The following is a 20647-nucleotide window of genomic DNA, read 5'->3' on the forward strand; positions in this document are numbered from 1 at the left end:
TGGGCGGTCACCCCTGCCCCGTGAGATTTCACACTGCACAGCCTTTCCGGTCCCTCGGGGCCGGCCCAGCTGGCTTGCTCCCCTCTCCTGGCGCCCCAGGCCTGGGCGCTGGGCCACTGCTCACCCTGCACCCAGGGTTAAACATTAGTGGGAGGTTATCAGTCCAGGTTCGGGGAGGGAGAGGGTAGAGTTACACTTTTACCAGCGGCTCCTCAGACACCGGGTCCCGCCGCCTGGACAATGCCTGTGGAGGAGTTCGTGGCCGGCTGGATCTCCGGTAAGACACCTTTTGCCTTCTGTCACGTTGTCCCCAATAGTGGGGTACTTCCTGGGGAAGGTAGGGGACATAGGAGGAGCTGAGGCCGAAGTCCTGGTTCCCCTGGGGTGGCCAAAGCCAGCCGTCCCAGAGCATCCTGGGAGTTGTCTGAGGGGAGGGCACGGGAAGGCAGAGGTGGCAGAGTGCCCTGCTGCGTCCCCAGACCGCGCTGCCCGGCGCCTGCCAAGAGGGGGAGCCACGGTGAGTGGCACCCTCCCTGAGGCACCCCCAGCATCTGCACCTCGAACCCTGAACCCTGCTCTCCGGGTCTGCCTTGTGGGGCTCAGAAAGAAGTTCACCTTTGACCTCACCTGCCATCCTACGGTCCCCTCTGGGCCTCTGCCCTACTTGACAATGAGCTGACGCCCAGGCCCTGAGGCCTGCTGTGCTCTGGGCCCAGCTCGGTTTCTGGGTGACGTTTCTCTTAGGAGAAGGAGAGGGACATTCTGACCCTGCCTCCCGGGGATGTGACCTCTCCCAAAGTTCTAGGACCAGCCTCTGCTATAGAGGGCAAGACCAGGAGGTGGGGAGGAGGCTGGGGCTGGGGCCTCCTCCCTTGGTGCCAGTGATGGGGGCAGAGCGTTGGAGGGCAGGGCCTGGACTGGACCAAGGGCCGAACTGGACAGAGGTTGTGAGTTGAAGGAAGGAAGAGAGGGAGGGAGGGAGGAAGGAAGGGGGGAGGAAGGAAAGGGTAAAGCTGTCAGGCAGGCAGGAGCTGTGGAGACTCCTCCACAGGCTGTGGCTAAAGAAGCCAGCCAGACCCTGGGGGGTGGGGGGAGGCACAGGGGCTCCCACCCAGTAAGGACGCCCCGTGTCTGTGAGTAGCCTCTCCCATCTGCATGTGTATCTCCCAGACAAGATTGGGGCTCCCTCCTGTGTCCCCACACTTAACCAGCCCAGTGCCTGGCATGGAGGAGGGCGCAGGGGGCCCAGCAGCAGGCCTTGCCCTCTCCGGCCTCAGCCCCTCTCCCCTCGGGGCAGACCACGCCCTCAGACTGGCGTGAGGGGCCTCACTCATGGCACCTTCTTGTCGCCACAGGAGCTCTGGGCTTGGCCCTGGGACACCCCTTTGACACTGTAAAGGTGAGTCTTGAAGAGGCACCGAAGGAATGAAAGGTGTCCCCTGGACGGACCGTCAGGATGCCCCGAGGGCAGGGCGTGGCTGCCAGCAAACCTGCCTGCCTCCCCAGCCTTGCAGGCGCCCTGCTCCAAGGGGTGGAGGCTGGAGCTGCGCCAGAGCCTTGTGGCCTGCCCTCCTGCTCTGTCTCCTGTCCAGGTGCGGCTGCAGACCCAGAGCACTTACCGCGGCATCATCGACTGTATAGTCAAGACGTATCGCCATGAGTCGGTGGGTGGCCTGGTTCTGCAGGGTTTGGGGTGGGAGGCATCTGAGCAGGGGGTGCCAGCTCCCTCCTCCCCAGGTGGGGTTCTGCCCCTGGAAGGGAGAAGACCCAAGTCTGGGGCCACGGGGGCTGGGTGGTAGCTTAGTACCTCAAGTGTGGTACTGGGGCCACCCCGCCTCCGCCCCTGGCCAGGGCTCAGAGCGGTTTCCAGCTAGAGGAGGCCTGGTCAGCGCTGCCAGGGGCAACGGGGAGGCCCCTGCGTGCCCCACCCACTCTAGTGCCGGCCTCTCCCTGCAGATTCTGGGCTTCTTCAAGGGGATGAGCTTCCCCCTCGCCAGCATAGCTGTGGTCAACTCAGTCCTGTTCGGGGTCTACAGCAATGCCCTGCTGGTGCTCACGGCCACCTCCCACCAGGAGCGGCGGGTCCAACCTCCCAGCTATATGCACGTCTTCATAGCTGGCTGCACCGGGGGCTTCCTGCAGGTCAGGGTGGCATCGGGCTATGCACGTGTGCTCACGCATGCGCACGCGGACCAAGTGATGGTCTGTTCGTTCCTTCCTCTCCCAGGCCCCTGTGGTGACCCACAGCTGCCGACCGTGGCCTTCCCTGTCGGCACCTGAGGGGCTGTGGGGAAGTGGGCAGCTCCTGCTGCTCCCGATGACCTGGCCTGGCCGAGGGCGGCCTTCCGTGCCGTGGGCCCATGGGCACAAGGCCGTGGAGAGCAGAGAGAGCTGGGGGGGGGGGGCAGGGCTGCGGGAGGTGGTGCCGGTAGGACACCGTGGAGAAGCAGCCAGTGGCCCACGCTAGGGTGCACAGGGCTTGCCCGCCTCCGGAGGGGTCCGGCAACCTCCGGGCTGTGGGAAGACCTCTCTGAGGTGACCTTTCACACCCTGGACAGCTGACAGCCCCGTGGGGCTCTGAGCGCGGTGTGGAGCTCCTGCTGCGGTCCTGGTACGCCCCAGTCCACAGGTCTCACTGGGGGAGTCCAGGGCATTAATCATTAAGTAACTCTCGTCATTCGGGTTTGGTCTCTGTCCTCAGTACTTAAGTACCTGGACTCTTGGGGGGGTGCGGGGAGGGAAGAGGGGTCTCAGGAACCCAGAGGAGCCGCAACTGAACAGGGGTCTGAACACAGAGGCTGGGCCCCGAACCCCGGCCAGGCGCCTCAGGTCACCCTCTGTTTGACACCTGCCTGGATGCTCTTGACACACTTCACAGGTCGGAAAGCGAGGACAGCGGCCAAAGCCAGCGGGCTCGCTAGAGTAAATCAATAACCCGTGAGCCCTCAGAAGGTCCTGGTGTTTCTTTTGCCTCTTCTTGTGCAGGGTGCATGCCCCGAGAACTGGCACCTGCCCCCCCTCCAGCCCCCAGAACAAGGAGGAGTGCTGGGGCCCCAGGCCAGGCGGCCCGGTGTGGGCTGGCCAGGCCCGGCCCTCCAGCCTGCTCCCCAGCCCTTTGGGAAGTAGAGTAGATAGCAGTGCTGCCTGGTGGGACAGGGTGGGGACTGGGTCGTGGGACCAGCGGGAGCCCAGGTTTGCTGTCAGGCCTGTGACTTCACTCTTGGAGCAAAAACTGCATTCTAGCATGGCGGTGGGAGGGAGAGGAGGGAAGGGACTCTTTGGTTAGCGCGGGGCCGGGGCTGGCACCGCTGCTGTGCATGGAGCTCGCTCTCGGCTGGCTGAGGCTGACCCCGTCAAACAGAGCAGCAGTGTCTGCTGCCCCCGCTGCCCCCGTGGGTGTGGGGTGGGGAGGGGCGGGCCCCTAGCCAGCACCCCCCACAGGCCACCCCAACTTGGGCCCCACCATGTCCTCAGCCCCCCCGGAGCCCAGGGCTCAGGAGCGCACCCCCCGGGAGAGGCTGTTAGGCGGCACTGCCAGCTCCGGGGGTGGCGCCAGGGCCCCATCTCACGGGGAGGGTCCCCAGTCCACCAACCTCTCTGCAGGGCAAGAAGCCAGCAGACTTGGCCTGCCTCCCTCCAACGGAGGCTGCCCAAGCAGGCCACCGGCTCCTCCGCCATCAGCCGTCCCCAGGGCTGGGGGACTGGGCCCCTGCCCCTTACACACACACACACACACACACACACACACACACGAGCCCCCGAATGCCCGCTAGCCTCAGCTGTGACCTCGGTTCTCACCCGAACTCGGAGCCTGACCTAGCGGGTTCCCCGACCCATCCCTCAGCCCCTCCCCACAGCCTCCCTCCGTGTCCCCCCAGCACCCACCCCCAGTGCCAGTTCTGCCCCAGACCTGCGTCCCGCCCGCCCCAGCCAGGCGATAGGTTCTAGGACCTGCAGATCTCCCCCTGCCGACACGTTCTGTTGGGACACTAGCGTTTGGGGGTTTGTGAGGGGCTGGCCCGGAGCTCGCCCCCTCGGGGGGCCTCTGGGAGGTATGCTGCAGGAGTTGGGGGAGGGCGGCTCCGTGAGGCTGAGGGGGGCCATGCCGCTCGCCCACGAGGGACCTGATGCCAAGGAGGGGGCCCTGGCCCACCCCCAGCTTCGAGTATGAGAGGCCCAGAGCTGGCAGCAGGAGCTCGACCTCCTGTGGGAGGATGCCGCCCGCCCCGCCCACTGCCCCCCTTGTTAAGAGAAGCTGCCCCGCCCGAGCCCCACGCAGGGCCTGCACCCTTCCTCCCCACAGGCCTACTGCTTGGCCCCTTGCGACCTCATCAAAGTGCGGCTGCAAAACCAGACAGAGCCGAGGGCACAGCTCGGGAGCCGGCCGCCCCGCTACCGGGGGCCCGTGCACTGCGCGGCCTCCATCTTCCGGGAGGAGGGGCCCCGCGGGCTGTTCCGGGGCGCCTGGGCTCTGACGCTGAGGGACACGCCCACGGTGGGGATCTACTTCGTCACCTATGAGTGGCTCTGTCGCCAGTTCACGCCAGACGGCCGGACACCCAGTAAGTGAAGTGGTGAGAGGCGGGGAGCAGAGGGGACTGCGGGGGTGGGGGGGAGCGGGGGGGGTGGAGGGCACGGGGAGGGCGTCCCTCGGTCTGACCCCGGCCCCCACTCCCTCTGCCCCAGGCTCAGCCACCGTGCTGGTGGCCGGGGGCTTCGCAGGCATCGCCTCCTGGGTGGTAGCCACCCCCTTGGACGTGATCAAGTCCCGGATGCAGATGGATGGGCTGAAGCAGAGCGAGTACCGGGGGCTGCTGGACTGCATGGTGACCAGTGCCCGGCGGGAAGGGCTGGGGGTCTTCTTCCGGGGGCTGACCATCAACAGTGCCCGCGCCTTCCCTGTCAACGCCGTCACCTTCCTCAGCTACGAGTACCTCCTCCGCTCGTGGGGATGAGCCCGGCCGGGCGCGGCCAGCGCCCAGCGCCGAGTCCCCCAGTGGGACTGACCGCCCGCCACCCAGCTGCCCGGACTGAAGGCCACGTTGAAAGCCCCAGGTTGAGATTTCCATGGAAGAGGCTCCACCTTCCTTGTCAAGGCGCCTCCCAGCCCAGGAGATGCGGATGCGGACGGGGGAGACAGCACCGGGGGCCCCACCCAGAACCCGCGGCTGGCCTCAGCCTCCAGGAGCTCTTGCCGGGATTCCTTCGCAAAGCCAGTCACCAGTGGTGCTGGGGACAGTCCTGCCCCCCCGTCCCGTGACTTCGGCCCTTCAAGAGCTCGGCCTCCACTCCTCCACTCCGCTGCCTGGCTGCTAACGACCCTCTGGGTCCCCGGGGCAGCGTCCGCCTCCGCCTCTCTCCCCCATCGCCCCCACCCCGCCCACGATCCCCCGACCCCCGTCTGACCTCGCCCTGCCTGACTCGAGAGTGGCCTTTACATCTCCTGGCCTTCGGAGTCCTTCAGCGACTCCCATCATGCTCAGGGAAAAGCCCAGACTCCGCCCCCTCCCGATGGGGCGCTGGCTCACCTACCTGCCCACGCACCTCGGTCACGGCCCTCGCCTGTGTCGTGGTGCTTGGAGGACTCTCATGAACCTGCGAGCTCCCGGAGGCGGGTGGTCGCGCGTCTGCTCCTTTCCCAGCTCAGAGCCCCGGCGCTCGCGGCAGCCCGGCACATGCCCGTTGAAGGGAGTGGCGTTGCATTCCCGGCCTCTCTCGTGACTCCAGCCACCCCGCCTGCTTCCTGGGTGGGGTCCCTGTCCCACCAATGCCCCCAACCCCTCACTGGGAGGCTTGCCTACCCTGGAATCACTCCCACTGGAGGGGTACCAGAAGCTGGGGGTATCTGCCAGGCCCGCTCTCATGCCTGGCACATATTTACTTGTCTCCGTTGCAAAGTGGGCATGCAAGACTGCCTAAGAGGGCCCTGGCTTGTGTGGCTCAGTGGATTTGAGCACCAGCCTGTGAATCAAAGGGTCGCCAGTTCGATTCCCAGTCAGGGCACATGCCTGGGTTGCAGGCCACGGCCCCCAGCAACCACACATTGATGTTTCTCTTTCTCTCTTTCTCCCTCCCTTCCCCTCTCTCTAAAAATAAATAAAATCTTAAAAAAAAAAACTGGCTAAGAGGGTCCATTTGACAATAAAGCTGAGCAGAAGCTGTACCCACTAAGTGTCCTGACCCGGTCTGAGACCAACCCGGGCCCGCCGCCTGCTGACCTGCGCGCCCAGAGTCCCCGCCATGCCTGGGGCTCCCTGTGAGACCAGTCACAGCATTCTAGTCGCTGTGGACAGAGGAGGTGGCCTCCGCTCAGACAGTCCTCGGCCCATCCCTGGTCACACAGCTGCCACGGCAGCCAGCCTGCCCGGATGCATCTGAGCCCCCAACTCCCAGCTCCTCCTGGGGACTGTGACAGTCGCCCACAAGTCACCTGAGTTCACAGTCACCCGGGTAGGCCTGCCAGCCTCGGCCCTGACCCACGCTCTGGAGCTGTCCTTCACCGGATCGTGGGCAGCGCCCCCCCTCGCTCTCCCCTCTCCCATCGTCACATCGTGGCCCCAGGGCACGTGGCCGCGAGCCAGCCCCGGCAGCTCGGTGGGGCCCTGCGCCTGGGGCCTTGCTGCAGAAATGTGTGATGTGGCACATTGCCCGTCACTCGCCGTCAGGGAACTCCCTCACTGCTGGCTGCCATGGTGACCAGGCAGGACTGCTGAGCGTGCAGGGGGTGCCCCACCAGCCCAGAACCTGGGCGACCGCTGCTTTCTGAGGCCTCTTTGCTGAGACAGGTTGGCCCTCGCCCTGACTCACAGAGTGGTCACGGTGGCCCCAGTGTGGCCTGTGGAGCAGTGCTATCAGCGCCTCCTGGAGCTGGTCAGCAGCGAGTCCCAGGCACCGCTGGGGCGAGGAAATCGGACTGTCCGAGGCCGCGGCCCAGCACCCTGAGCTGTGCCATGCAGAGCTCTCCCGCGACTTCTGCACACACAGCGGTGCTCTGGCTGCTCCTAACAGCAGGACATGCTGCCCTATCGAGTAAGGAGGGTCTGGGTCTGGTGGAATGACTGGACTCCCAGGGCCAGTGGGCGAGGCCTGCTCCTGGGATGAACAAACTGGCCCGAGCCAGTCACTGTCCTTTGTGTGCCTCAGTTTCCTCCGAGATCCCTTTCGACAGGTCAGCCTGTGGGCCGCAGTGGCCATCCAGCACCCCCGCACTACCAGAAATTTGGGGCCGGACACGACCGTCCTAGGAACACCTCAGGGCAGCCTGTGGCTGGGAGGGGGCCCAGAGCGTGCGTGTGAAACAGGAGGTGGCTCTTACAGCCCGCGCAAGAGGGGACAGGGCCAGGGCTGTTCCCTGGGTGGCAGTTTGCCACCTGTCACCCATTACCAGTTAGCAAGGGAATAAAATATGAAAATCCTTTTTTGGTTTTGTTTAAATTAAATCCCTTTTGGGGTAGTTCATTTAATTTCACCCGTAAGCCCACCTTTGCACTGTCTGGGCACATGCTTCTGCTTTCTCTCTCTGGTTCTCCTGGGAGGCGGGTGCTGGCTGGAGCTCCCCTGCGCCCAGCTCGCATGAGAACCAGGGAGCCTGGCGGGCCTCAGGGTCCCCCCACCCACCCGGCTGCAGGGCGGTGCTTAGGCATGGCTGAGCAGTGAGAAAGCAGGTCACTCTGTCGGAGGCCCCAGGAGGCCCCAGGGCAATAGGTTGGAAAGGAGGCTGGAAAGACAAACAAAGTCAGGCAGGAAATGACTGACGTTTACTGATGTTTTTTTAGAGGGAGAGAGAGAGAGAGAAATATTCATGTGAGAGAGAAACGTCAATCCCGGATGATGCCTCAACGGAGCCCCCTGGCCAGGGCGTGGCTGAAGACATATTTCTAAAGATTTTATTTATTTGTAAGAGGGGGAAGGGAGGGAGAAAGAGAGGGAGAGAAACATCAGTTTGTGAGAGTTACATGGATTGGTTGCCTCCTGCACGCCCCCTCACTGGGACCCTGGCCGGCAACCCAGGCATGTGCTCTGACTGGGAATCGAACTGGTGACCTTTTGGTTCGAAAGCCGGCACTCAATCCACTGAGCCACACCAGCCAGGTCCGAAGATATTTTTAAAAGCCAGATGTTTTTACATCAGCAGTCTCTCACAATACACGTGTTAAGTTCCTGCAGGAATGAACAGGAGTCATTAGAGGTCATTGCTGCTCTCGAGACCCGTTTAGACAGAAGGAATCTCTGAGAACGAAGGAACAGCCAATGAGCTGCTCTGAGGTTGAAGGCGGGGCTGGTGTCCGAGGGTCACGTGTCAAGGGCTTCGAAGCCGGGCAAACATGTTCAGTTGTTTCTCATCGGACTTGCATTGTCCAACTTCATATGCATCCATTTTCACGGCAGCAGTCACAGGAGGAGAAATTACAGGGGCCTAACCTATGTGTGTCATGACACTAAGGCTGTGCATGCAGGTGAAGGGGGAATGACACAGGGGGGTGACTCTGGCGTAAATCACTACTGCCAGCCTCGCTGAACGGCTGACTTTAGTTTCGTTAAGAGAAGTCACTCTTAAGTGGCGTCTCCAGCCCCACCACTGCCCTGAGCTGCGGACTCACACTGCTGACGACTCTGGTCACAGAGTCTTGAGCACCCCGAAGACACCTGCCCAGGAGTCTCAAAGAGGCTTTCCCTCTCCCCTCCTCTTGCTTCAAAGGAGTTTCCAGTTCCTGTGAACCAGCTCCCGGAGTTTGCTGGGACCCACTCCCTTCTTTCCAGGACTAACGTGGGCACACCTCAGAGACGCCGCAGCCTTGGTTCCAGACCACTGCGATGCAGCAACTGTCACAACAAAGAGAGTCCCATGAGCGTTTTGGTGTCCCGGTGCGTACAACAGTTCCGTTTATGTGATACTGTAGTCTACTGTGCACAACAATAGCGTGTGCCTAAAAAAACCAATGCACGTGACTTAATTAAAAATACCTTCTTGCCCTGGCTGGTGTGCTCAGTAGCCTGAGCGCCAGCCTGGCAACCAAAGGGTCACTGGTTCGATTCCCAGTCAGGGCACATGCCTGGGTTGTGGGCCAGGTCCCAAGTTGGGGGCACATAAGAGGCCCCCACACATTGATGTTTCTCTCCCTCTCTTTCTCTGAAAATAAATAAATAAAAATAAAATCTAAAAAAAATGCCTTTTTGCTAAAAAAACACTGACCATCATCTGAGCCTTCGGAGAGCCATAATCTTTTTGCTGGTGGAGGGCCTCACCCTCAGTTTGTGAAAAGTGCAGCACCTGCGAAGTGCAACGAAGCACAATACAGCAAGGTGTGCCTGTACGACGGCCCCAGTCCTGCCCTGAGTTTGGACAAATAACTTTTCAAATGCATTTCTGATCACGTTACCATACTCCTCTTGTCCCCTTTGATGGCTTCCCCTTACTCTGAGGGATCAGGGCAAGCTCTTTCCGCAGCCTCCGAGGCCCCAGGACATTCACCTTCTCTTGGTCCCTTAAGCATGTCCTTCCCTCCCACCACAGGACATTTGCACCTGTTGCCCTCCCTGCCCGTGCACTTCCCACTCATCCTCCAGCCCTCAGCTCGGTGTCACTTCCTCAGCGAAACTTCCCGCAGCCCCTCTGTCTGTCTAGCTCCGGTTCCTTCGGCTTGGATGCACCCGGAAGGCTTGTTAAACTACGGATTGCCGAGCCCCGCCTGAGCCGCAGATTCAGTAGGTTTGCGGAGGGCCTGAGCACCAGCGCTTCACTAAGGTCCCGGATGCTGCGGGGCACAGTTTGAGAACTACCGGCTTGGGCTTGCACGTCCTCCCCCTTGTGGTGCGGAATTACATACTTTCGTTTGGGTGGCTCTTTGATGATAATCGTCTCCTCTACACTACAGGCTCCATGAAGCAGAGACCGTGACTCTTTTTGCTCATCATCAGTCACACTCTAGCTGGCATGCAGAGGCGCTCAATGAAGTTTTGAACAAGTGAATGAATGAATGAATGAATGAAAACTGGTCTTCCCGACTTCCCCTCTGTCAGACTGGTGCTCTAGACTTTATGAAGAGCCCTCCTATCAACAAGCAACTGGACTCAGATCCAACACAACAGACGTAATTTAAGAACCATTTCTAACTTTGCAAATAGTAAGGGAACTCCCTAAGGACCCCTTCAAAACGAGACAGTGAGTGTAACCAGGTTGTCTCTACAGCTTCCCTTAGAGCAAATTCTAACACCATGACCTGGAAGATCAGAGAACCACTTCTAGTCCAGAAGACTAGGTAGACCTTGAGTCCAGGCTGAACCTGAGTCTTGTGCATTGTCAAGATCCTGGAAGGGGCTGCATTTTTAGTAAAAGCGTAGACCAGAACACCTCTCCCAACCAGTAAAGGGAACCTACAGAGAAATCTGCCTCTCTCCCTGAGGTGGGAAGAAATTAAGAATAAGATCTGCTCTCCTGTGAACCAGGAGCCAACCACATACATGCCTGCTCACCATACCACCCTTCCAGCCTGGGCACATTTCTCCCAGAAATTAATTTATCATGGTGCTAGCGCCCCCTCGTGCCTGGTAGGAGCAACTACATTTTTTAAAAGATTTTATTTATTTATTTTTAGAGAGGGAAGGGAGGGGGAGAGAGAGAGAGGGGGGGAGAGAGAGAGAGAGAGAGAGAGAGAGAGAGAGAGAGAGAGAGAGAAACTTCAATGTGTGGTTGCTGGGGGGCGTGGCCTGCACCCCAGGCATGTACCCTGACTGGGAATCAAACTGTGACACTTTGGTTCACAGCCCACGCTCAATCCACTGAGCTATGCCAGCCAGGGCGCAACTACTTTTTTTTTTTTTTTTGCTAACGGAGAGCACCCTAAATCAGAATCTTCAGGTTTTCCAGAGATTAAGAGCAACCAATTAAAAAAGAAAAAAATCCCACAACAAAAATTACCAGACCTACCTGGAAAAATGCCACCATAAGCTAAAGCATCAGTAGAAACAAAAGCACCCCCCCAAGCATTTCAGATATTAGAGTTATCAGATCCAGAATGTAAAATAACTACGCAAAAATATTTAAATACATAAAGGAATTAAAAGATGAGAAATAAGACAGTATAAACATTATCATATATATTTGAAAAAAAAACTAAGGTTGCCACAGCTGAAGAGAAGTGGAAGGTGGATGAGAAGAAACCACTCCGAGTGCAATGCAGAGACGCAGGGAGAGGGCGGACCCATCTCCCCGCCTGTGGGCTCCCGCGCCCAGTCCGTCATCTTCTCGAGACTGAGGACGACGCCGCCATCCGCCATCTGTGCAGTGGTGAAGATGGGGCCTGGCGAGTAGAAAACGCTCTGTGCAAATCAATCTTTTTAATCCCCACGACTGACCTGGAGTGCCAGCCACTGGCTACTTCTCCCTGGTTCATGCGCATCTAGAAACAGGGAGTGTATCTTGTTCAGCTTTGCTGCCTCGGACCCTTGGCCGCCTTCTGAACACAGTGGGTGTTCGCTACACGCTTGTAAAGAAGCAGAAATAATGTAAATAAATTTTTTTGGCCATCTCTTACTTTGCACGTGGCAATGCCTGTAAAATTTGGTAGGACTGCCTGGCCTTGATTTAAAAAAAAAAAAGAAGAAGAAGAAGAAGAACTAATCCACTGGGAATAGTCCTCTTCAATTCCTCTCCCCATCACACCTTATGCCTACCCAGGAGGAAGCCCCGCCCACTCCATAGATCCCTAACTTGGTTTCCTGGTTCCTGCTTTTGCTCCCCAGCTCCCATGTTTTTCACACAGCAACTAAAATTATTTTTTTTGCTTGTTTGATGAGTTCCACTTTTTAAAATATATTTTATTGATTATGCTATTACAGTTGTCCCATTACCCCCCTTCACTCCCTGCTGCCCTGCACACCCTCTCCCACCCACATTCCCCCCTTTAGTTCATGTCCATGTGTCATAAGTTCCTTAGCTTCTACACTTCCCATACTATTCTTGCCTTCCCCCTGTCTGTTTTCTACCTACCATCTATGCTACTCATTCTCTGTACCTTTTCCCCCTCTCTCCTCCTCCCACTCCCCTGTTGCTAACCCTCCATGTGATCTCCATTTCTATGGTTCTGTTCCTGTTCTAGTTGTTTGCTTAGTTTCTTTTGGTTTTAGGTGTAGTTGTTAATAATTGTGATTTTCCTGTCATTTTATTATACATGTTTTTTATCTTCTTTTTCTTAGATAAGTCCCTTTAACATTTCATAAAATAAGGGCTTGGTGATGACGAACTCCTTTAACGTGACCTTATCTGAGAAGCACTTTATCTGCCCTTCCATTCTAAATGAAAGTTTTGCTGGATAGAGCAATCTGGAATGTAGGTCCTTGCCTTTCATGACTTGGAATACTTCTTTCCAGCCCCTTCTTGCCTGTAAGGTCTCTTTTGAGAAATCAGCTGACAGTCTGATGGGCACTCCTTTGTAGGTGACTGTCTCCTTGTCTCTTGCTGCTTCTAGGATTCTCCCCTTCATTTTTACCTTGGCTAATGTCATTATGATGTGTCTTGGTGTGTTTCTTCTTGGGCCCAACTTCTTTGGGACTCTCTGAGCTTCCTGGACTTCCTGGAAGTCTATTTCCTTTGCCAGAATGGGGAGGTTCTCCTTTATTATTTGTTCAAATAAGTTTTCCACTTGCTGCTCTTCCTCTTCTGCTTCTGGTACCCCTATAATTCAGATGTTGGAACATTTAAAGATGTCCTGGAGATTCCTAAGCCTCTCCTCATTTTTTGAATTCTTATTTCTTTATTCTTTTGTGATTGTATGTTTTTTTTTCTTCCTTCTGGTCCACTCCATTGATGTGAGACCCAGCTTTCATTCCATCACTATTGGTTCCCTGTGCATTTTTCTTCATTTCACTTATTGTAGCCTTAATTTTCATCTAATTTGCGACCAAAATCAACCAATTCTGTGAGCATCCTGATCACCAGTGCTTTGAACTGTGCATCTGATAGGTTGGCTATCTCTTGGTTGCTTAAAAGTACTGGCTCTGGGGCTTTCAATTCTGTTTGAGCCATCTCCCCCCCCCCCTTTGGTCTGGTTGCTCCTATTACGTATGGGGGTTGGAGCCTTAGGTGTTCACCAGGGCGGGGCACCCCAGTCACTGGGTTGTGACATTGTACATGGGGGTGGGGTCTGAGAGAGAACAATGGCGCTTGCTCCATTCTCCGTGGGACCTCAGTCCCTTCCGCCGGTTCCCCTGAGCAAACTAGGCCCCTCTGGTGCCAATTCCCGTGTGGGTGGGCTTGTGCACCCCGTGGGACTTTCCAACCATTTCTCCTGTGAGGCTGGGAGTCTCTCCCTGCACCTTAACTCCCCACAGGTGTTTTCAATCAGTGCCCCGAGGCTCCGTTTCCCAGCGCTGGGATCCTGGGTTGCGTGCAGTACCTTCCTTCACAATCGCCAACTCGCAGGGTCTGCCGGCTGCCACCCCTCGGCCAGGGTCTGCCAGCTGCTGTTTGCGTGTTCAGGGTCCACCCGCTGCCATCTTGCGTGCCTGCCCCCTCTGTTACTTTGGCCGGGCCTTGGGAGATGATATAATTTTGGTTTCCCCATTTAAGAAGAAATGTCAGAACCAGGATGATTGCAGGAAAAGGACAATTTAAATGACTGCAGGCTAGGAAAAACAGAATCTGTGAGGAAAGGTGCAATGATTCAGGATCTTAGGCTAGAAAAGGCAGGCCAGCCGGTGGCTTCAGGGCTGTTTAAAAGTGAGTCATCGTCATTGTCCAGCGGCCGGATGTTGAGGTGGTCAGTTAGGACGAGTCACACAGCCCTCATTCCCTTACTGTGACAGTGCGAGCACCAGACAGAGTCACCACCTCCCCAGGGCTCCACGTTCCCCAGTGGACCAGCACCGGCGGAGGTCGGATGACAGGCGGACCAGGGACTGTCTCACCGTCAGGAACCCCCTGAATGAAAGGCTCCTGCCTCTTGATGGGCGGTGGACTAGGGAAGGGAGAGTGAGAGGGGCTAGGAATAGAAGGTGCTGCATCAGAGTGGAGAGAGCGTCTCAGCAGAGGCACCTAGGAAGTGCTTGCGTGGCGGCCCCCAGAAAGAGGTACCTGGGCTCTGAACGCAGGCAGCCGCTGGGCTGCCGTGGGTGGCCTACGTCCTTGACGGCTACGGCCTCCACGGAACTGCACGCTCGGGCTTGTGGTTGCCTGTGGTCAGCCCGAACACGCAGGATTTGGGCCTAGAGCTGGGATTCTCACCAGTCAGAGTCTGTGTTTGCCCAAAGCCCACATCCCTCCAGGTAACACCATCCTCTACCCATCGCACCCCCAGGATCCAGCTCAGGCTTCACCACCTCTGAGCCAGTCGGAGTCTCTCTGTCTCCGGGTCTCACATCTTTGACCCGCACTCCACATCTCCGTGTTCTAGAACCCCACAGATGACGTGTCGTTCTGGAGCTGGAGAAGGTGCGTGAGATCTGGGGCCAGGAGGCCTGGCAGCGCCGGGCCACCTCTGACGGGGACATCTTGGACCCATCCGGGAGTTCCAGCGCCTGGATCTTCTCGAGTCTGGCTAAAACCTTTCGGGGTGCTTCACCACCAAACCTGGGGGCTAACGGCTCCTCCAGCTCCCGGGGCCTCCTCTTGGCTCTGGAGAGAATTCCTGACTCGGTACCTTCTGCTCCTTGGCCTGGACTATGCTTCCCACCCCTGTCTGTCCTTCAAGCTGCAACTCAACACTCACCTCCTCCAGGAGGCCTCCTAGGCTCTACAGGGCCATCGCACTTTGCACATAGTCACGCTCCACTGTCATTGTCTGCAAGATCCTGCCCAGCGGGGACATCATTTTCGCAACTTTGTCACACAGGCCTTGCCGAAGAGATGCTGTGGAATGATCAAGTGAATGACAGAAAAAACAAAACCAGCCCTGGCTGGCGTAGCTCAGTGGATTGGGCGTGGGCTGCGAACCAGGCATCGTAGGTTCGATTCCCAGTCAGGGCACATGCCTAGGTTGCAGGCCATGGCCCCCAACAACCGCACATTGATGTTTCTCTCTATCTCTCTCTCCCTCTTCCCTCTCTTTTTTTTTTTTTTAAGATTTTATTTATTTATTTTTAGAGAGGGAAGGGAGGGAGATAGATAGAGAGAGAGAGAGAGAGAAACATCAATGTGCAGTTGCTGGGAGTTAGGGCCTGCAACCCAGGAATGTACCCTGGCTGGGAATCGAACCTGGGACACTTTGGTTCCCAGCCCGCGCTCAATCCACTGAGCTACGCCAGCCACGGTCCCTCTTCCCTCTCTAAAAATAAAAATAAATAAAATCTTAAAAAAGAAAAGAAAAAACAACCAACCAAAAAAAAAAGAACCAACGACTATTCCAAGTTCTGGCTCTCTTCTGTTTCCCCAGTAAGTCCCTAGCCCATCCCCTCCTACTGACCCCTCGTCCCCTCCCGCAATCCGAGAGCTCAGTTAGCAGAGCTGCAGGGTGTCCTGGCCTCACCTGAGGAGGAGTCCCCCAGCCCTGGGAGTCCTTCCTGCTGGCATCCTGGAAGAGGAGGGTCCCCGGGGTCATCCGCAGACAGCTCCAGACCGCCGTGCGGTGGCAACCCTCAGCAACCAAGTTAAAAAGCTGAGTTGAAAGTGCCCACCCTTTTCCCCTGAAAATTACACCCTGGCCTCTTTTCTGATTAAAAACTTTATTTTCAGAAGCACAACTGTTTTTTAACACAGGGTTCAAGGCATCAAACTGTCTGTGAAGCCCAAATTTCACCTAGGCAAGCCCCAGACTCCCTGGAGGCCCAGAAAGTACGGAGCCTAGCTCCGCTTCAGATGCTCTTCCCTGGCTCGGGTAACTCTTGTTCAGGGCTCAGACCTGTTCTCCCGACTTGTCTCCCCTCTACACATTTCACAAAAGCCCCATTGCCACCGGAAAGAGACCAGCCTCCCGCCTGCCTTCTGTGACAGGGCGTTTCCATGGGAAACAGGACAGGAGGGGGCTCTGGCGAGGAGCAGGTGCCCTTCACAGGCAGCAGAGCCGCTCAACCTCCTCCTCACAGGCATAGAATTTTTCAAATAGCTCAGGGGAGGCACCATGGCACTCGAACCACCTCCTCAGGGTGCCCAGGGCCCGGAGGGCGTCAGCTCTGGTGGGCAGGGGCTCGCAGCCATCCTCCCCAGTCCCCACCTCGTCTTCAGTGCCCATCTCCTCTTTGCACACCCCAGACGCGGGCTCCTCACCCTCCAGATCCACAAAGCGGGAAAATTCCTCCAAGCTCAGCCCACCAGGGACGGGCGGCATCTCCGAGGCTCTGTCCGAGGACAGGGGCACTTTGCAGGGAGCCAGCCCTTCCTGAAGGAAGCTGCTTACGATGAACTGGGGAGGCACCTTGGCCCAGGCGGCCGCCGCCATGTGCAGCATGTCCAGCACTGTGATGCCTGCCCCGGCCTCGGCCAGCGACGTGCCGGCCCTCTTGCTCCGGACAGCCGCCAGCTTGCCCAACAGACGGCGCCGGTAATGGGCTTTAAAGGCCCGGATCACAGAGCTGGGCAGAGAAGGTGTGGTGCTGGTGGTGGAAAGAGGCAGGAGCCTCACGTGGCAGAGCCCGGGCAGGCCTGCCAACTCCTCCACCACTTGGGCAGCCAGCAGCAAGGCGACCCGTCGGCCCTGCCTCCCCATGTCCCGGTCAAACTGCGCCAACCACTCTGACCAGGGGATGCCCACGTCGGGGTGGTAGGAGGCAGGCAGAGCCTCACTGCTGACCCCGAGGAAGCACCTGGGTGCAGCCTGGAGCCCGCTGACCAGTACCCGCCGCTTCTCTGTGCCCCTGCTGTTGGCACACAGCAGCACGTGCACCTGGTCACCCGCACCTGCTCTGCCGGGCACCGCTCGATACAGCAAGGGCACTTCGGCACAGCCAAACACATCCTCCGGGGAGAAGTCCTTCAGGGCGAGAGGCGGCTGGCTGGTCTGGGACGCGAGGCCCGGGGGAGGCGGCTCAGGGGGAAACGGGGGTGCTAGTACATGGCGGGCCCCGAAGCCCACATTGTTTCGGCGTTTCCAGCGGACCAGCCAGCCGATGCTGGGCACGAAATCCTGGCCCAAGATGTCGGCCAGCTCCTTGGCTTTGTGGAGCAGCACGGGCCCCGTCACGTCCCACGCCTTGGCCCGGGCGATGCGGTACCAGCAAAGCAGGGCCTCGTCGATGCCGCTGTACTTGGACTCGCGCTTGCGCTTGCGCTCGCGGTTGGCGGTGCCACTGCACCAGTCGGCCAGCAGCTTCTCCTTGTTCTTGCAGATGCGGGAGATCTGCGGCTGGGACACCTGGAAGCGCCGGGCCACCTCTGACTGGGACATCTTGGACTCATCCAGGAGTTCCAGCACCTGGATCTTCTCAGCCAGGGACAGAGCGTGAAGCTTCTTCTTGCCGCTGAGCTCCATGGCTTCTCCAGGGCACCTGGGCGGGAGGAACCAGTGACAAGGGTTCAGACCGCTGAGGCCAGGTGGCACAGGACAGGAGCATTGTGAGGAAGAGAATCTCTGAGGAAGGGGAAATCGGCTGGCAGGCGGGAGGGACCAAGGGGCACCGGATCACCCGGGGCAGGGTGAGAGGGCTGTGCTGAAAGAGGAAGGGAAACGGCTAGACCGGTGGGGAGGAATGCCAGAACAGAGCTGGGGGGGAGGTGGCTCCCTGGTCAGAAGGAGAGGGGAGTCTGGGCAGGGCTTTGGCATAGTTGGGGCAGAGTATAAATAGGGCCGAGGGGACAGCTGCATGGACAGCAAAAGCGTTTAGATGGGGGAGGACATGAGGTTGGGACTGAGCGGCGCTGGCTAGGGGTAATGGGGGCTGGGGGAGGAGAAGCGGGATGAGGACCTGGGCTGGGTTTAGACGAAGCTCTTAGGAGATGGGGTGGTGGGGTGGGGGAACAGAGTCGAGGTGACAGGTGTCCGGACAACAAAGAGGGATGGATGGCGCTGAAGGAGTGAATCTAATTTGGTGCTGGGTCCCCAGGAGGCGAAGTGGGGCGGGGGTCAGGTCTGGAGAGTAAATGGGAGCACAAGGCCTAGACGGCAGGTACACACGCGACAGAGGACAAGAGGGGTAAGGAGGCCATGGGTAGCATGAGGGGCAGGGTGTCTCTAGCAGGTAAGGTGGTGGTGGCCTGGGACGGGTATCAGGGTGCAGGCAAGAGCACCCGGGACCCAGGGGGGCCGGGGGCCGGGCTCCGCAACCTGGTGGGCCTCTGCTCCCCTAGATGCGGGGTCCGTCCTTGGGGTGGACCTGGGAGCTCCCCGCCGGGCCTCCCCGCCTTGAGGCCTCCTGCTCCGCACCCACCTCAGGCGCTCGTCCCGCAGCTCCCGCCCAGCCTTGGCCCGCCTCCCAAGTCCCGGTCCGGGCGGCTACAGGAGAGTAGGGGAGGGACGGCGCCAGAACCCGGAGGGCAGAGCGGCCGAGGAGCTGCGCTGACGGCGGTGGCGGGCGGCGGGTACGCGCACAGCAGGACACCAAGCTCGCCTCCCGCTCCGGGCTCTCTCCAGGCTGGGAACCCAAGGTGCAGCCGCTGGGCTTCCACCCAATCATATTGGCCCTCAGAAGATAGGTCCCGCCCCCACCTAAGTCTTATTGGACATTGCAGAAGCGGCGGTTCGTCAAGCCCCCTGGGAGGCGGGGCTTCCAGCAATGGGAGCGTCGTGAGACCCAGAACCTGGTCAGAGTCTGAGTCTGAGCCTGAGCGGCGCCCCTAGCACTTGGGGACCCGGCCGGCAGGGGGCCTCACGAGCCTCGGGGCAGCGGGGCAGCGGGGCAGCGGGGCAGCGGGGCAGCGTGGGAGCCAGAGAGCAGATTTGGTGTCCCAAGATCCTTCTGGCCTCAGCTTCCCCATTTACCAAATAGGGTTAATGCCCCTCACGAAGTGATTTTGAGAAAATGGAAGCAAGCAGTTACGCTACACAAAAGCCGTTACCATGGACAGCGCTGGCCTCTGCTCGCAACCTGGCTATGGAAAAGCTGGGGCCAGTTCTGAGTAAGGGTGAGTAAGGACTAATTTTTACTAGTTTTGTAACAGAATGCAGGTTTGGCTTACAAAACCAATACCGGAGAGGCAGGTGCTGGTGTAAAGGAAAGTGGTTTATTCAGGTGCTGGCAGCCTGGAAGATGAGGAACTCTCGTCTTGAAGCCCATCTCAGCATCTCATGCATCCTGCCTAGTTTGCATAGGACACCCATGAGAACAGGGAAACTAAGGAATTTCTGGCGACGTGCAGTTTCTCAGCTCTACTCTTGGGTGGTTTCAATGTTACCTTCTGCCTGTGTAATCATTTGCTGTTTCACTGCTGGTATCAGGGAGCAGGACGTGCAGACAGCATTTCTTCTGGTTCTGTTACGAGTCGTTGATGCTCACTCAATTCCTTGTGGTCAGGGCCATTTCTTGGTTAACCAGAAGCTGCAGCTGCTGATGTCTATAAAATACTTACAAGGAAAGCTTCAATCATGAATCACCAAACTTCTATGAGTTTGTTAGTACAGCCTATTCTGTAATTACCATGTGATTAGTACATTATGTTTACTTCAATCACTGTTACAATTTTGATATCCCTTGGCAAGATTCATTTCTAAACCCAAGATGCAATAATCACTTCCTTCCTTAGTAACCTCCAGTTCTATTCTGTGCAATCACATGCAAACATCTTAGCCCGGGGTCCACGGCTCCCTGCCCCCAATTTCACCTGCTTTCCCGCCTCGCCTCATTCATCGCCTCGCAGCTCCGACTGGAAGACCTGACTAAGGATCCGAGTCCCCAGCTCTCTGCCTTTCCCATAGGCTCCCCTGCTAACTGAGTCCCGCACCCATTGGCCTTCTGCGTTCCATCCTAAATCCCACCTCCTGCAAACCCTTTCCAAGTTTCCCATTTACGCCTGCTATAATAATCTCATTTTTACATTTCTTTTCTGGCCCTTAGACTACTCAACCACACAAGATCACTGCTTTGCTCCCTCCACTCCTGTCCTACTTCCGCATGAAAGCATGAGGACCGAGGCTGCGTTCTCTTCCTAAGACAGTTCCCAACCCAGAGCCAACTCCCGTGTTGCTTACAGAAGGTGATGGCCCGGGACGCTGCCTTCCATTATATAACAGTGGCTTTCAAGTCTGTTCCAGAAAAGCCTAAAGATACTTTGAGGATTCATACCTGACTGATTTAAAATATTTTTAAAAAATTTTAACTTCAAAACACACACTCATGTGGGATACATTAAGATCCACTGTGGAAGCTGTCGGTGTTGGCTGCAGGGAAAGCAAGCTCATTTCTGCGCACATAGCCAGGCCCAAAGGCAGGCTGCAGCCCTGCGCTGTGGGCCAAGTTCACGCACACTGCGCTGAAAACGAAGACGCCAGGCAGGCACAGTTGAGGTGCCTCTGCTCCCCATGCTCATTTACTCATACAAAAAATGTTCATGTGTCCCACTGTGGTGTCACTAGTTTTCCTGTGTCATTCTCTTTGATATTGACGTTAATACGCTTCTGGGCCCATTTTAAATATCTCAAATTCCAAGGTCAACTATTATATATGTTTAGCTGAATTTCCTCCAAAGCAACCAAAATACAGAAATAAAAAGGATGCTAAAGTAGATTTTAAATTTTGTATTAATTAAAACTTCATTGTTCTTTATATCAAGGAACTGTTATAACCT

At 57.5% G+C, this 20647-nt stretch overlaps 2 protein-coding genes across 4 annotated transcripts; one reads left to right on the forward strand and one right to left on the reverse strand.

Annotated features, from left to right (window-relative positions):
• The first annotated feature begins 111 nt into the window (after window positions 1-111).
• Window positions 112-6045, forward strand: SLC25A45 (solute carrier family 25 member 45). Of its 2 annotated transcripts, none has more exons than XM_045854914.1 (6): window positions 112-277; window positions 1356-1399; window positions 1593-1664; window positions 1957-2142; window positions 4304-4562; window positions 4687-6045. In XM_045854914.1, exons 1-6 carry the CDS (start codon window positions 241-243, stop codon window positions 4953-4955), a joined length of 867 nt encoding a protein of 288 aa, XP_045710870.1. In that variant the 5' UTR covers window positions 112-240; the 3' UTR covers window positions 4956-6045. The 2 variants fall into 2 exon arrangements, with proteins under 2 accessions (XP_045710870.1, XP_045710871.1); XM_045854915.1 differs by having other exon boundaries at window positions 228-277; window positions 1507-1664.
• Window positions 6046-15696: 9651 nt separating this feature from the next.
• On the reverse strand, window positions 15697-19411 carry TIGD3 (tigger transposable element derived 3). 2 transcript variants are annotated; one of them, XM_045855234.1, is made up of 2 exons: window positions 19259-19411; window positions 15697-17415 (listed from the first exon to the last, which is right to left on the reverse strand). In XM_045855234.1, exon 2 carries the CDS (start codon window positions 17397-17399, stop codon window positions 15981-15983), a length of 1419 nt encoding a protein of 472 aa, XP_045711190.1. In that variant the 5' UTR covers window positions 17400-17415; window positions 19259-19411; the 3' UTR covers window positions 15697-15980. The 2 variants fall into 2 exon arrangements, with proteins under 2 accessions (XP_045711190.1, XP_045711189.1); XM_045855233.1 differs by lacking the exon at window positions 19259-19411 and adding an exon at window positions 18295-18469.
• Window positions 19412-20647: the final 1236 nt, after the last annotated feature.

The sequence above is a fragment of the Phyllostomus hastatus genome, unplaced genomic scaffold (assembly GCF_019186645.2).
Source record: "Phyllostomus hastatus isolate PE091 unplaced genomic scaffold, TTU_PhHast_1.1 phas_scaffold_11, whole genome shotgun sequence".
In the NCBI taxonomy this organism is placed as follows: Eukaryota; Metazoa; Chordata; class Mammalia; order Chiroptera; family Phyllostomidae; genus Phyllostomus; species Phyllostomus hastatus.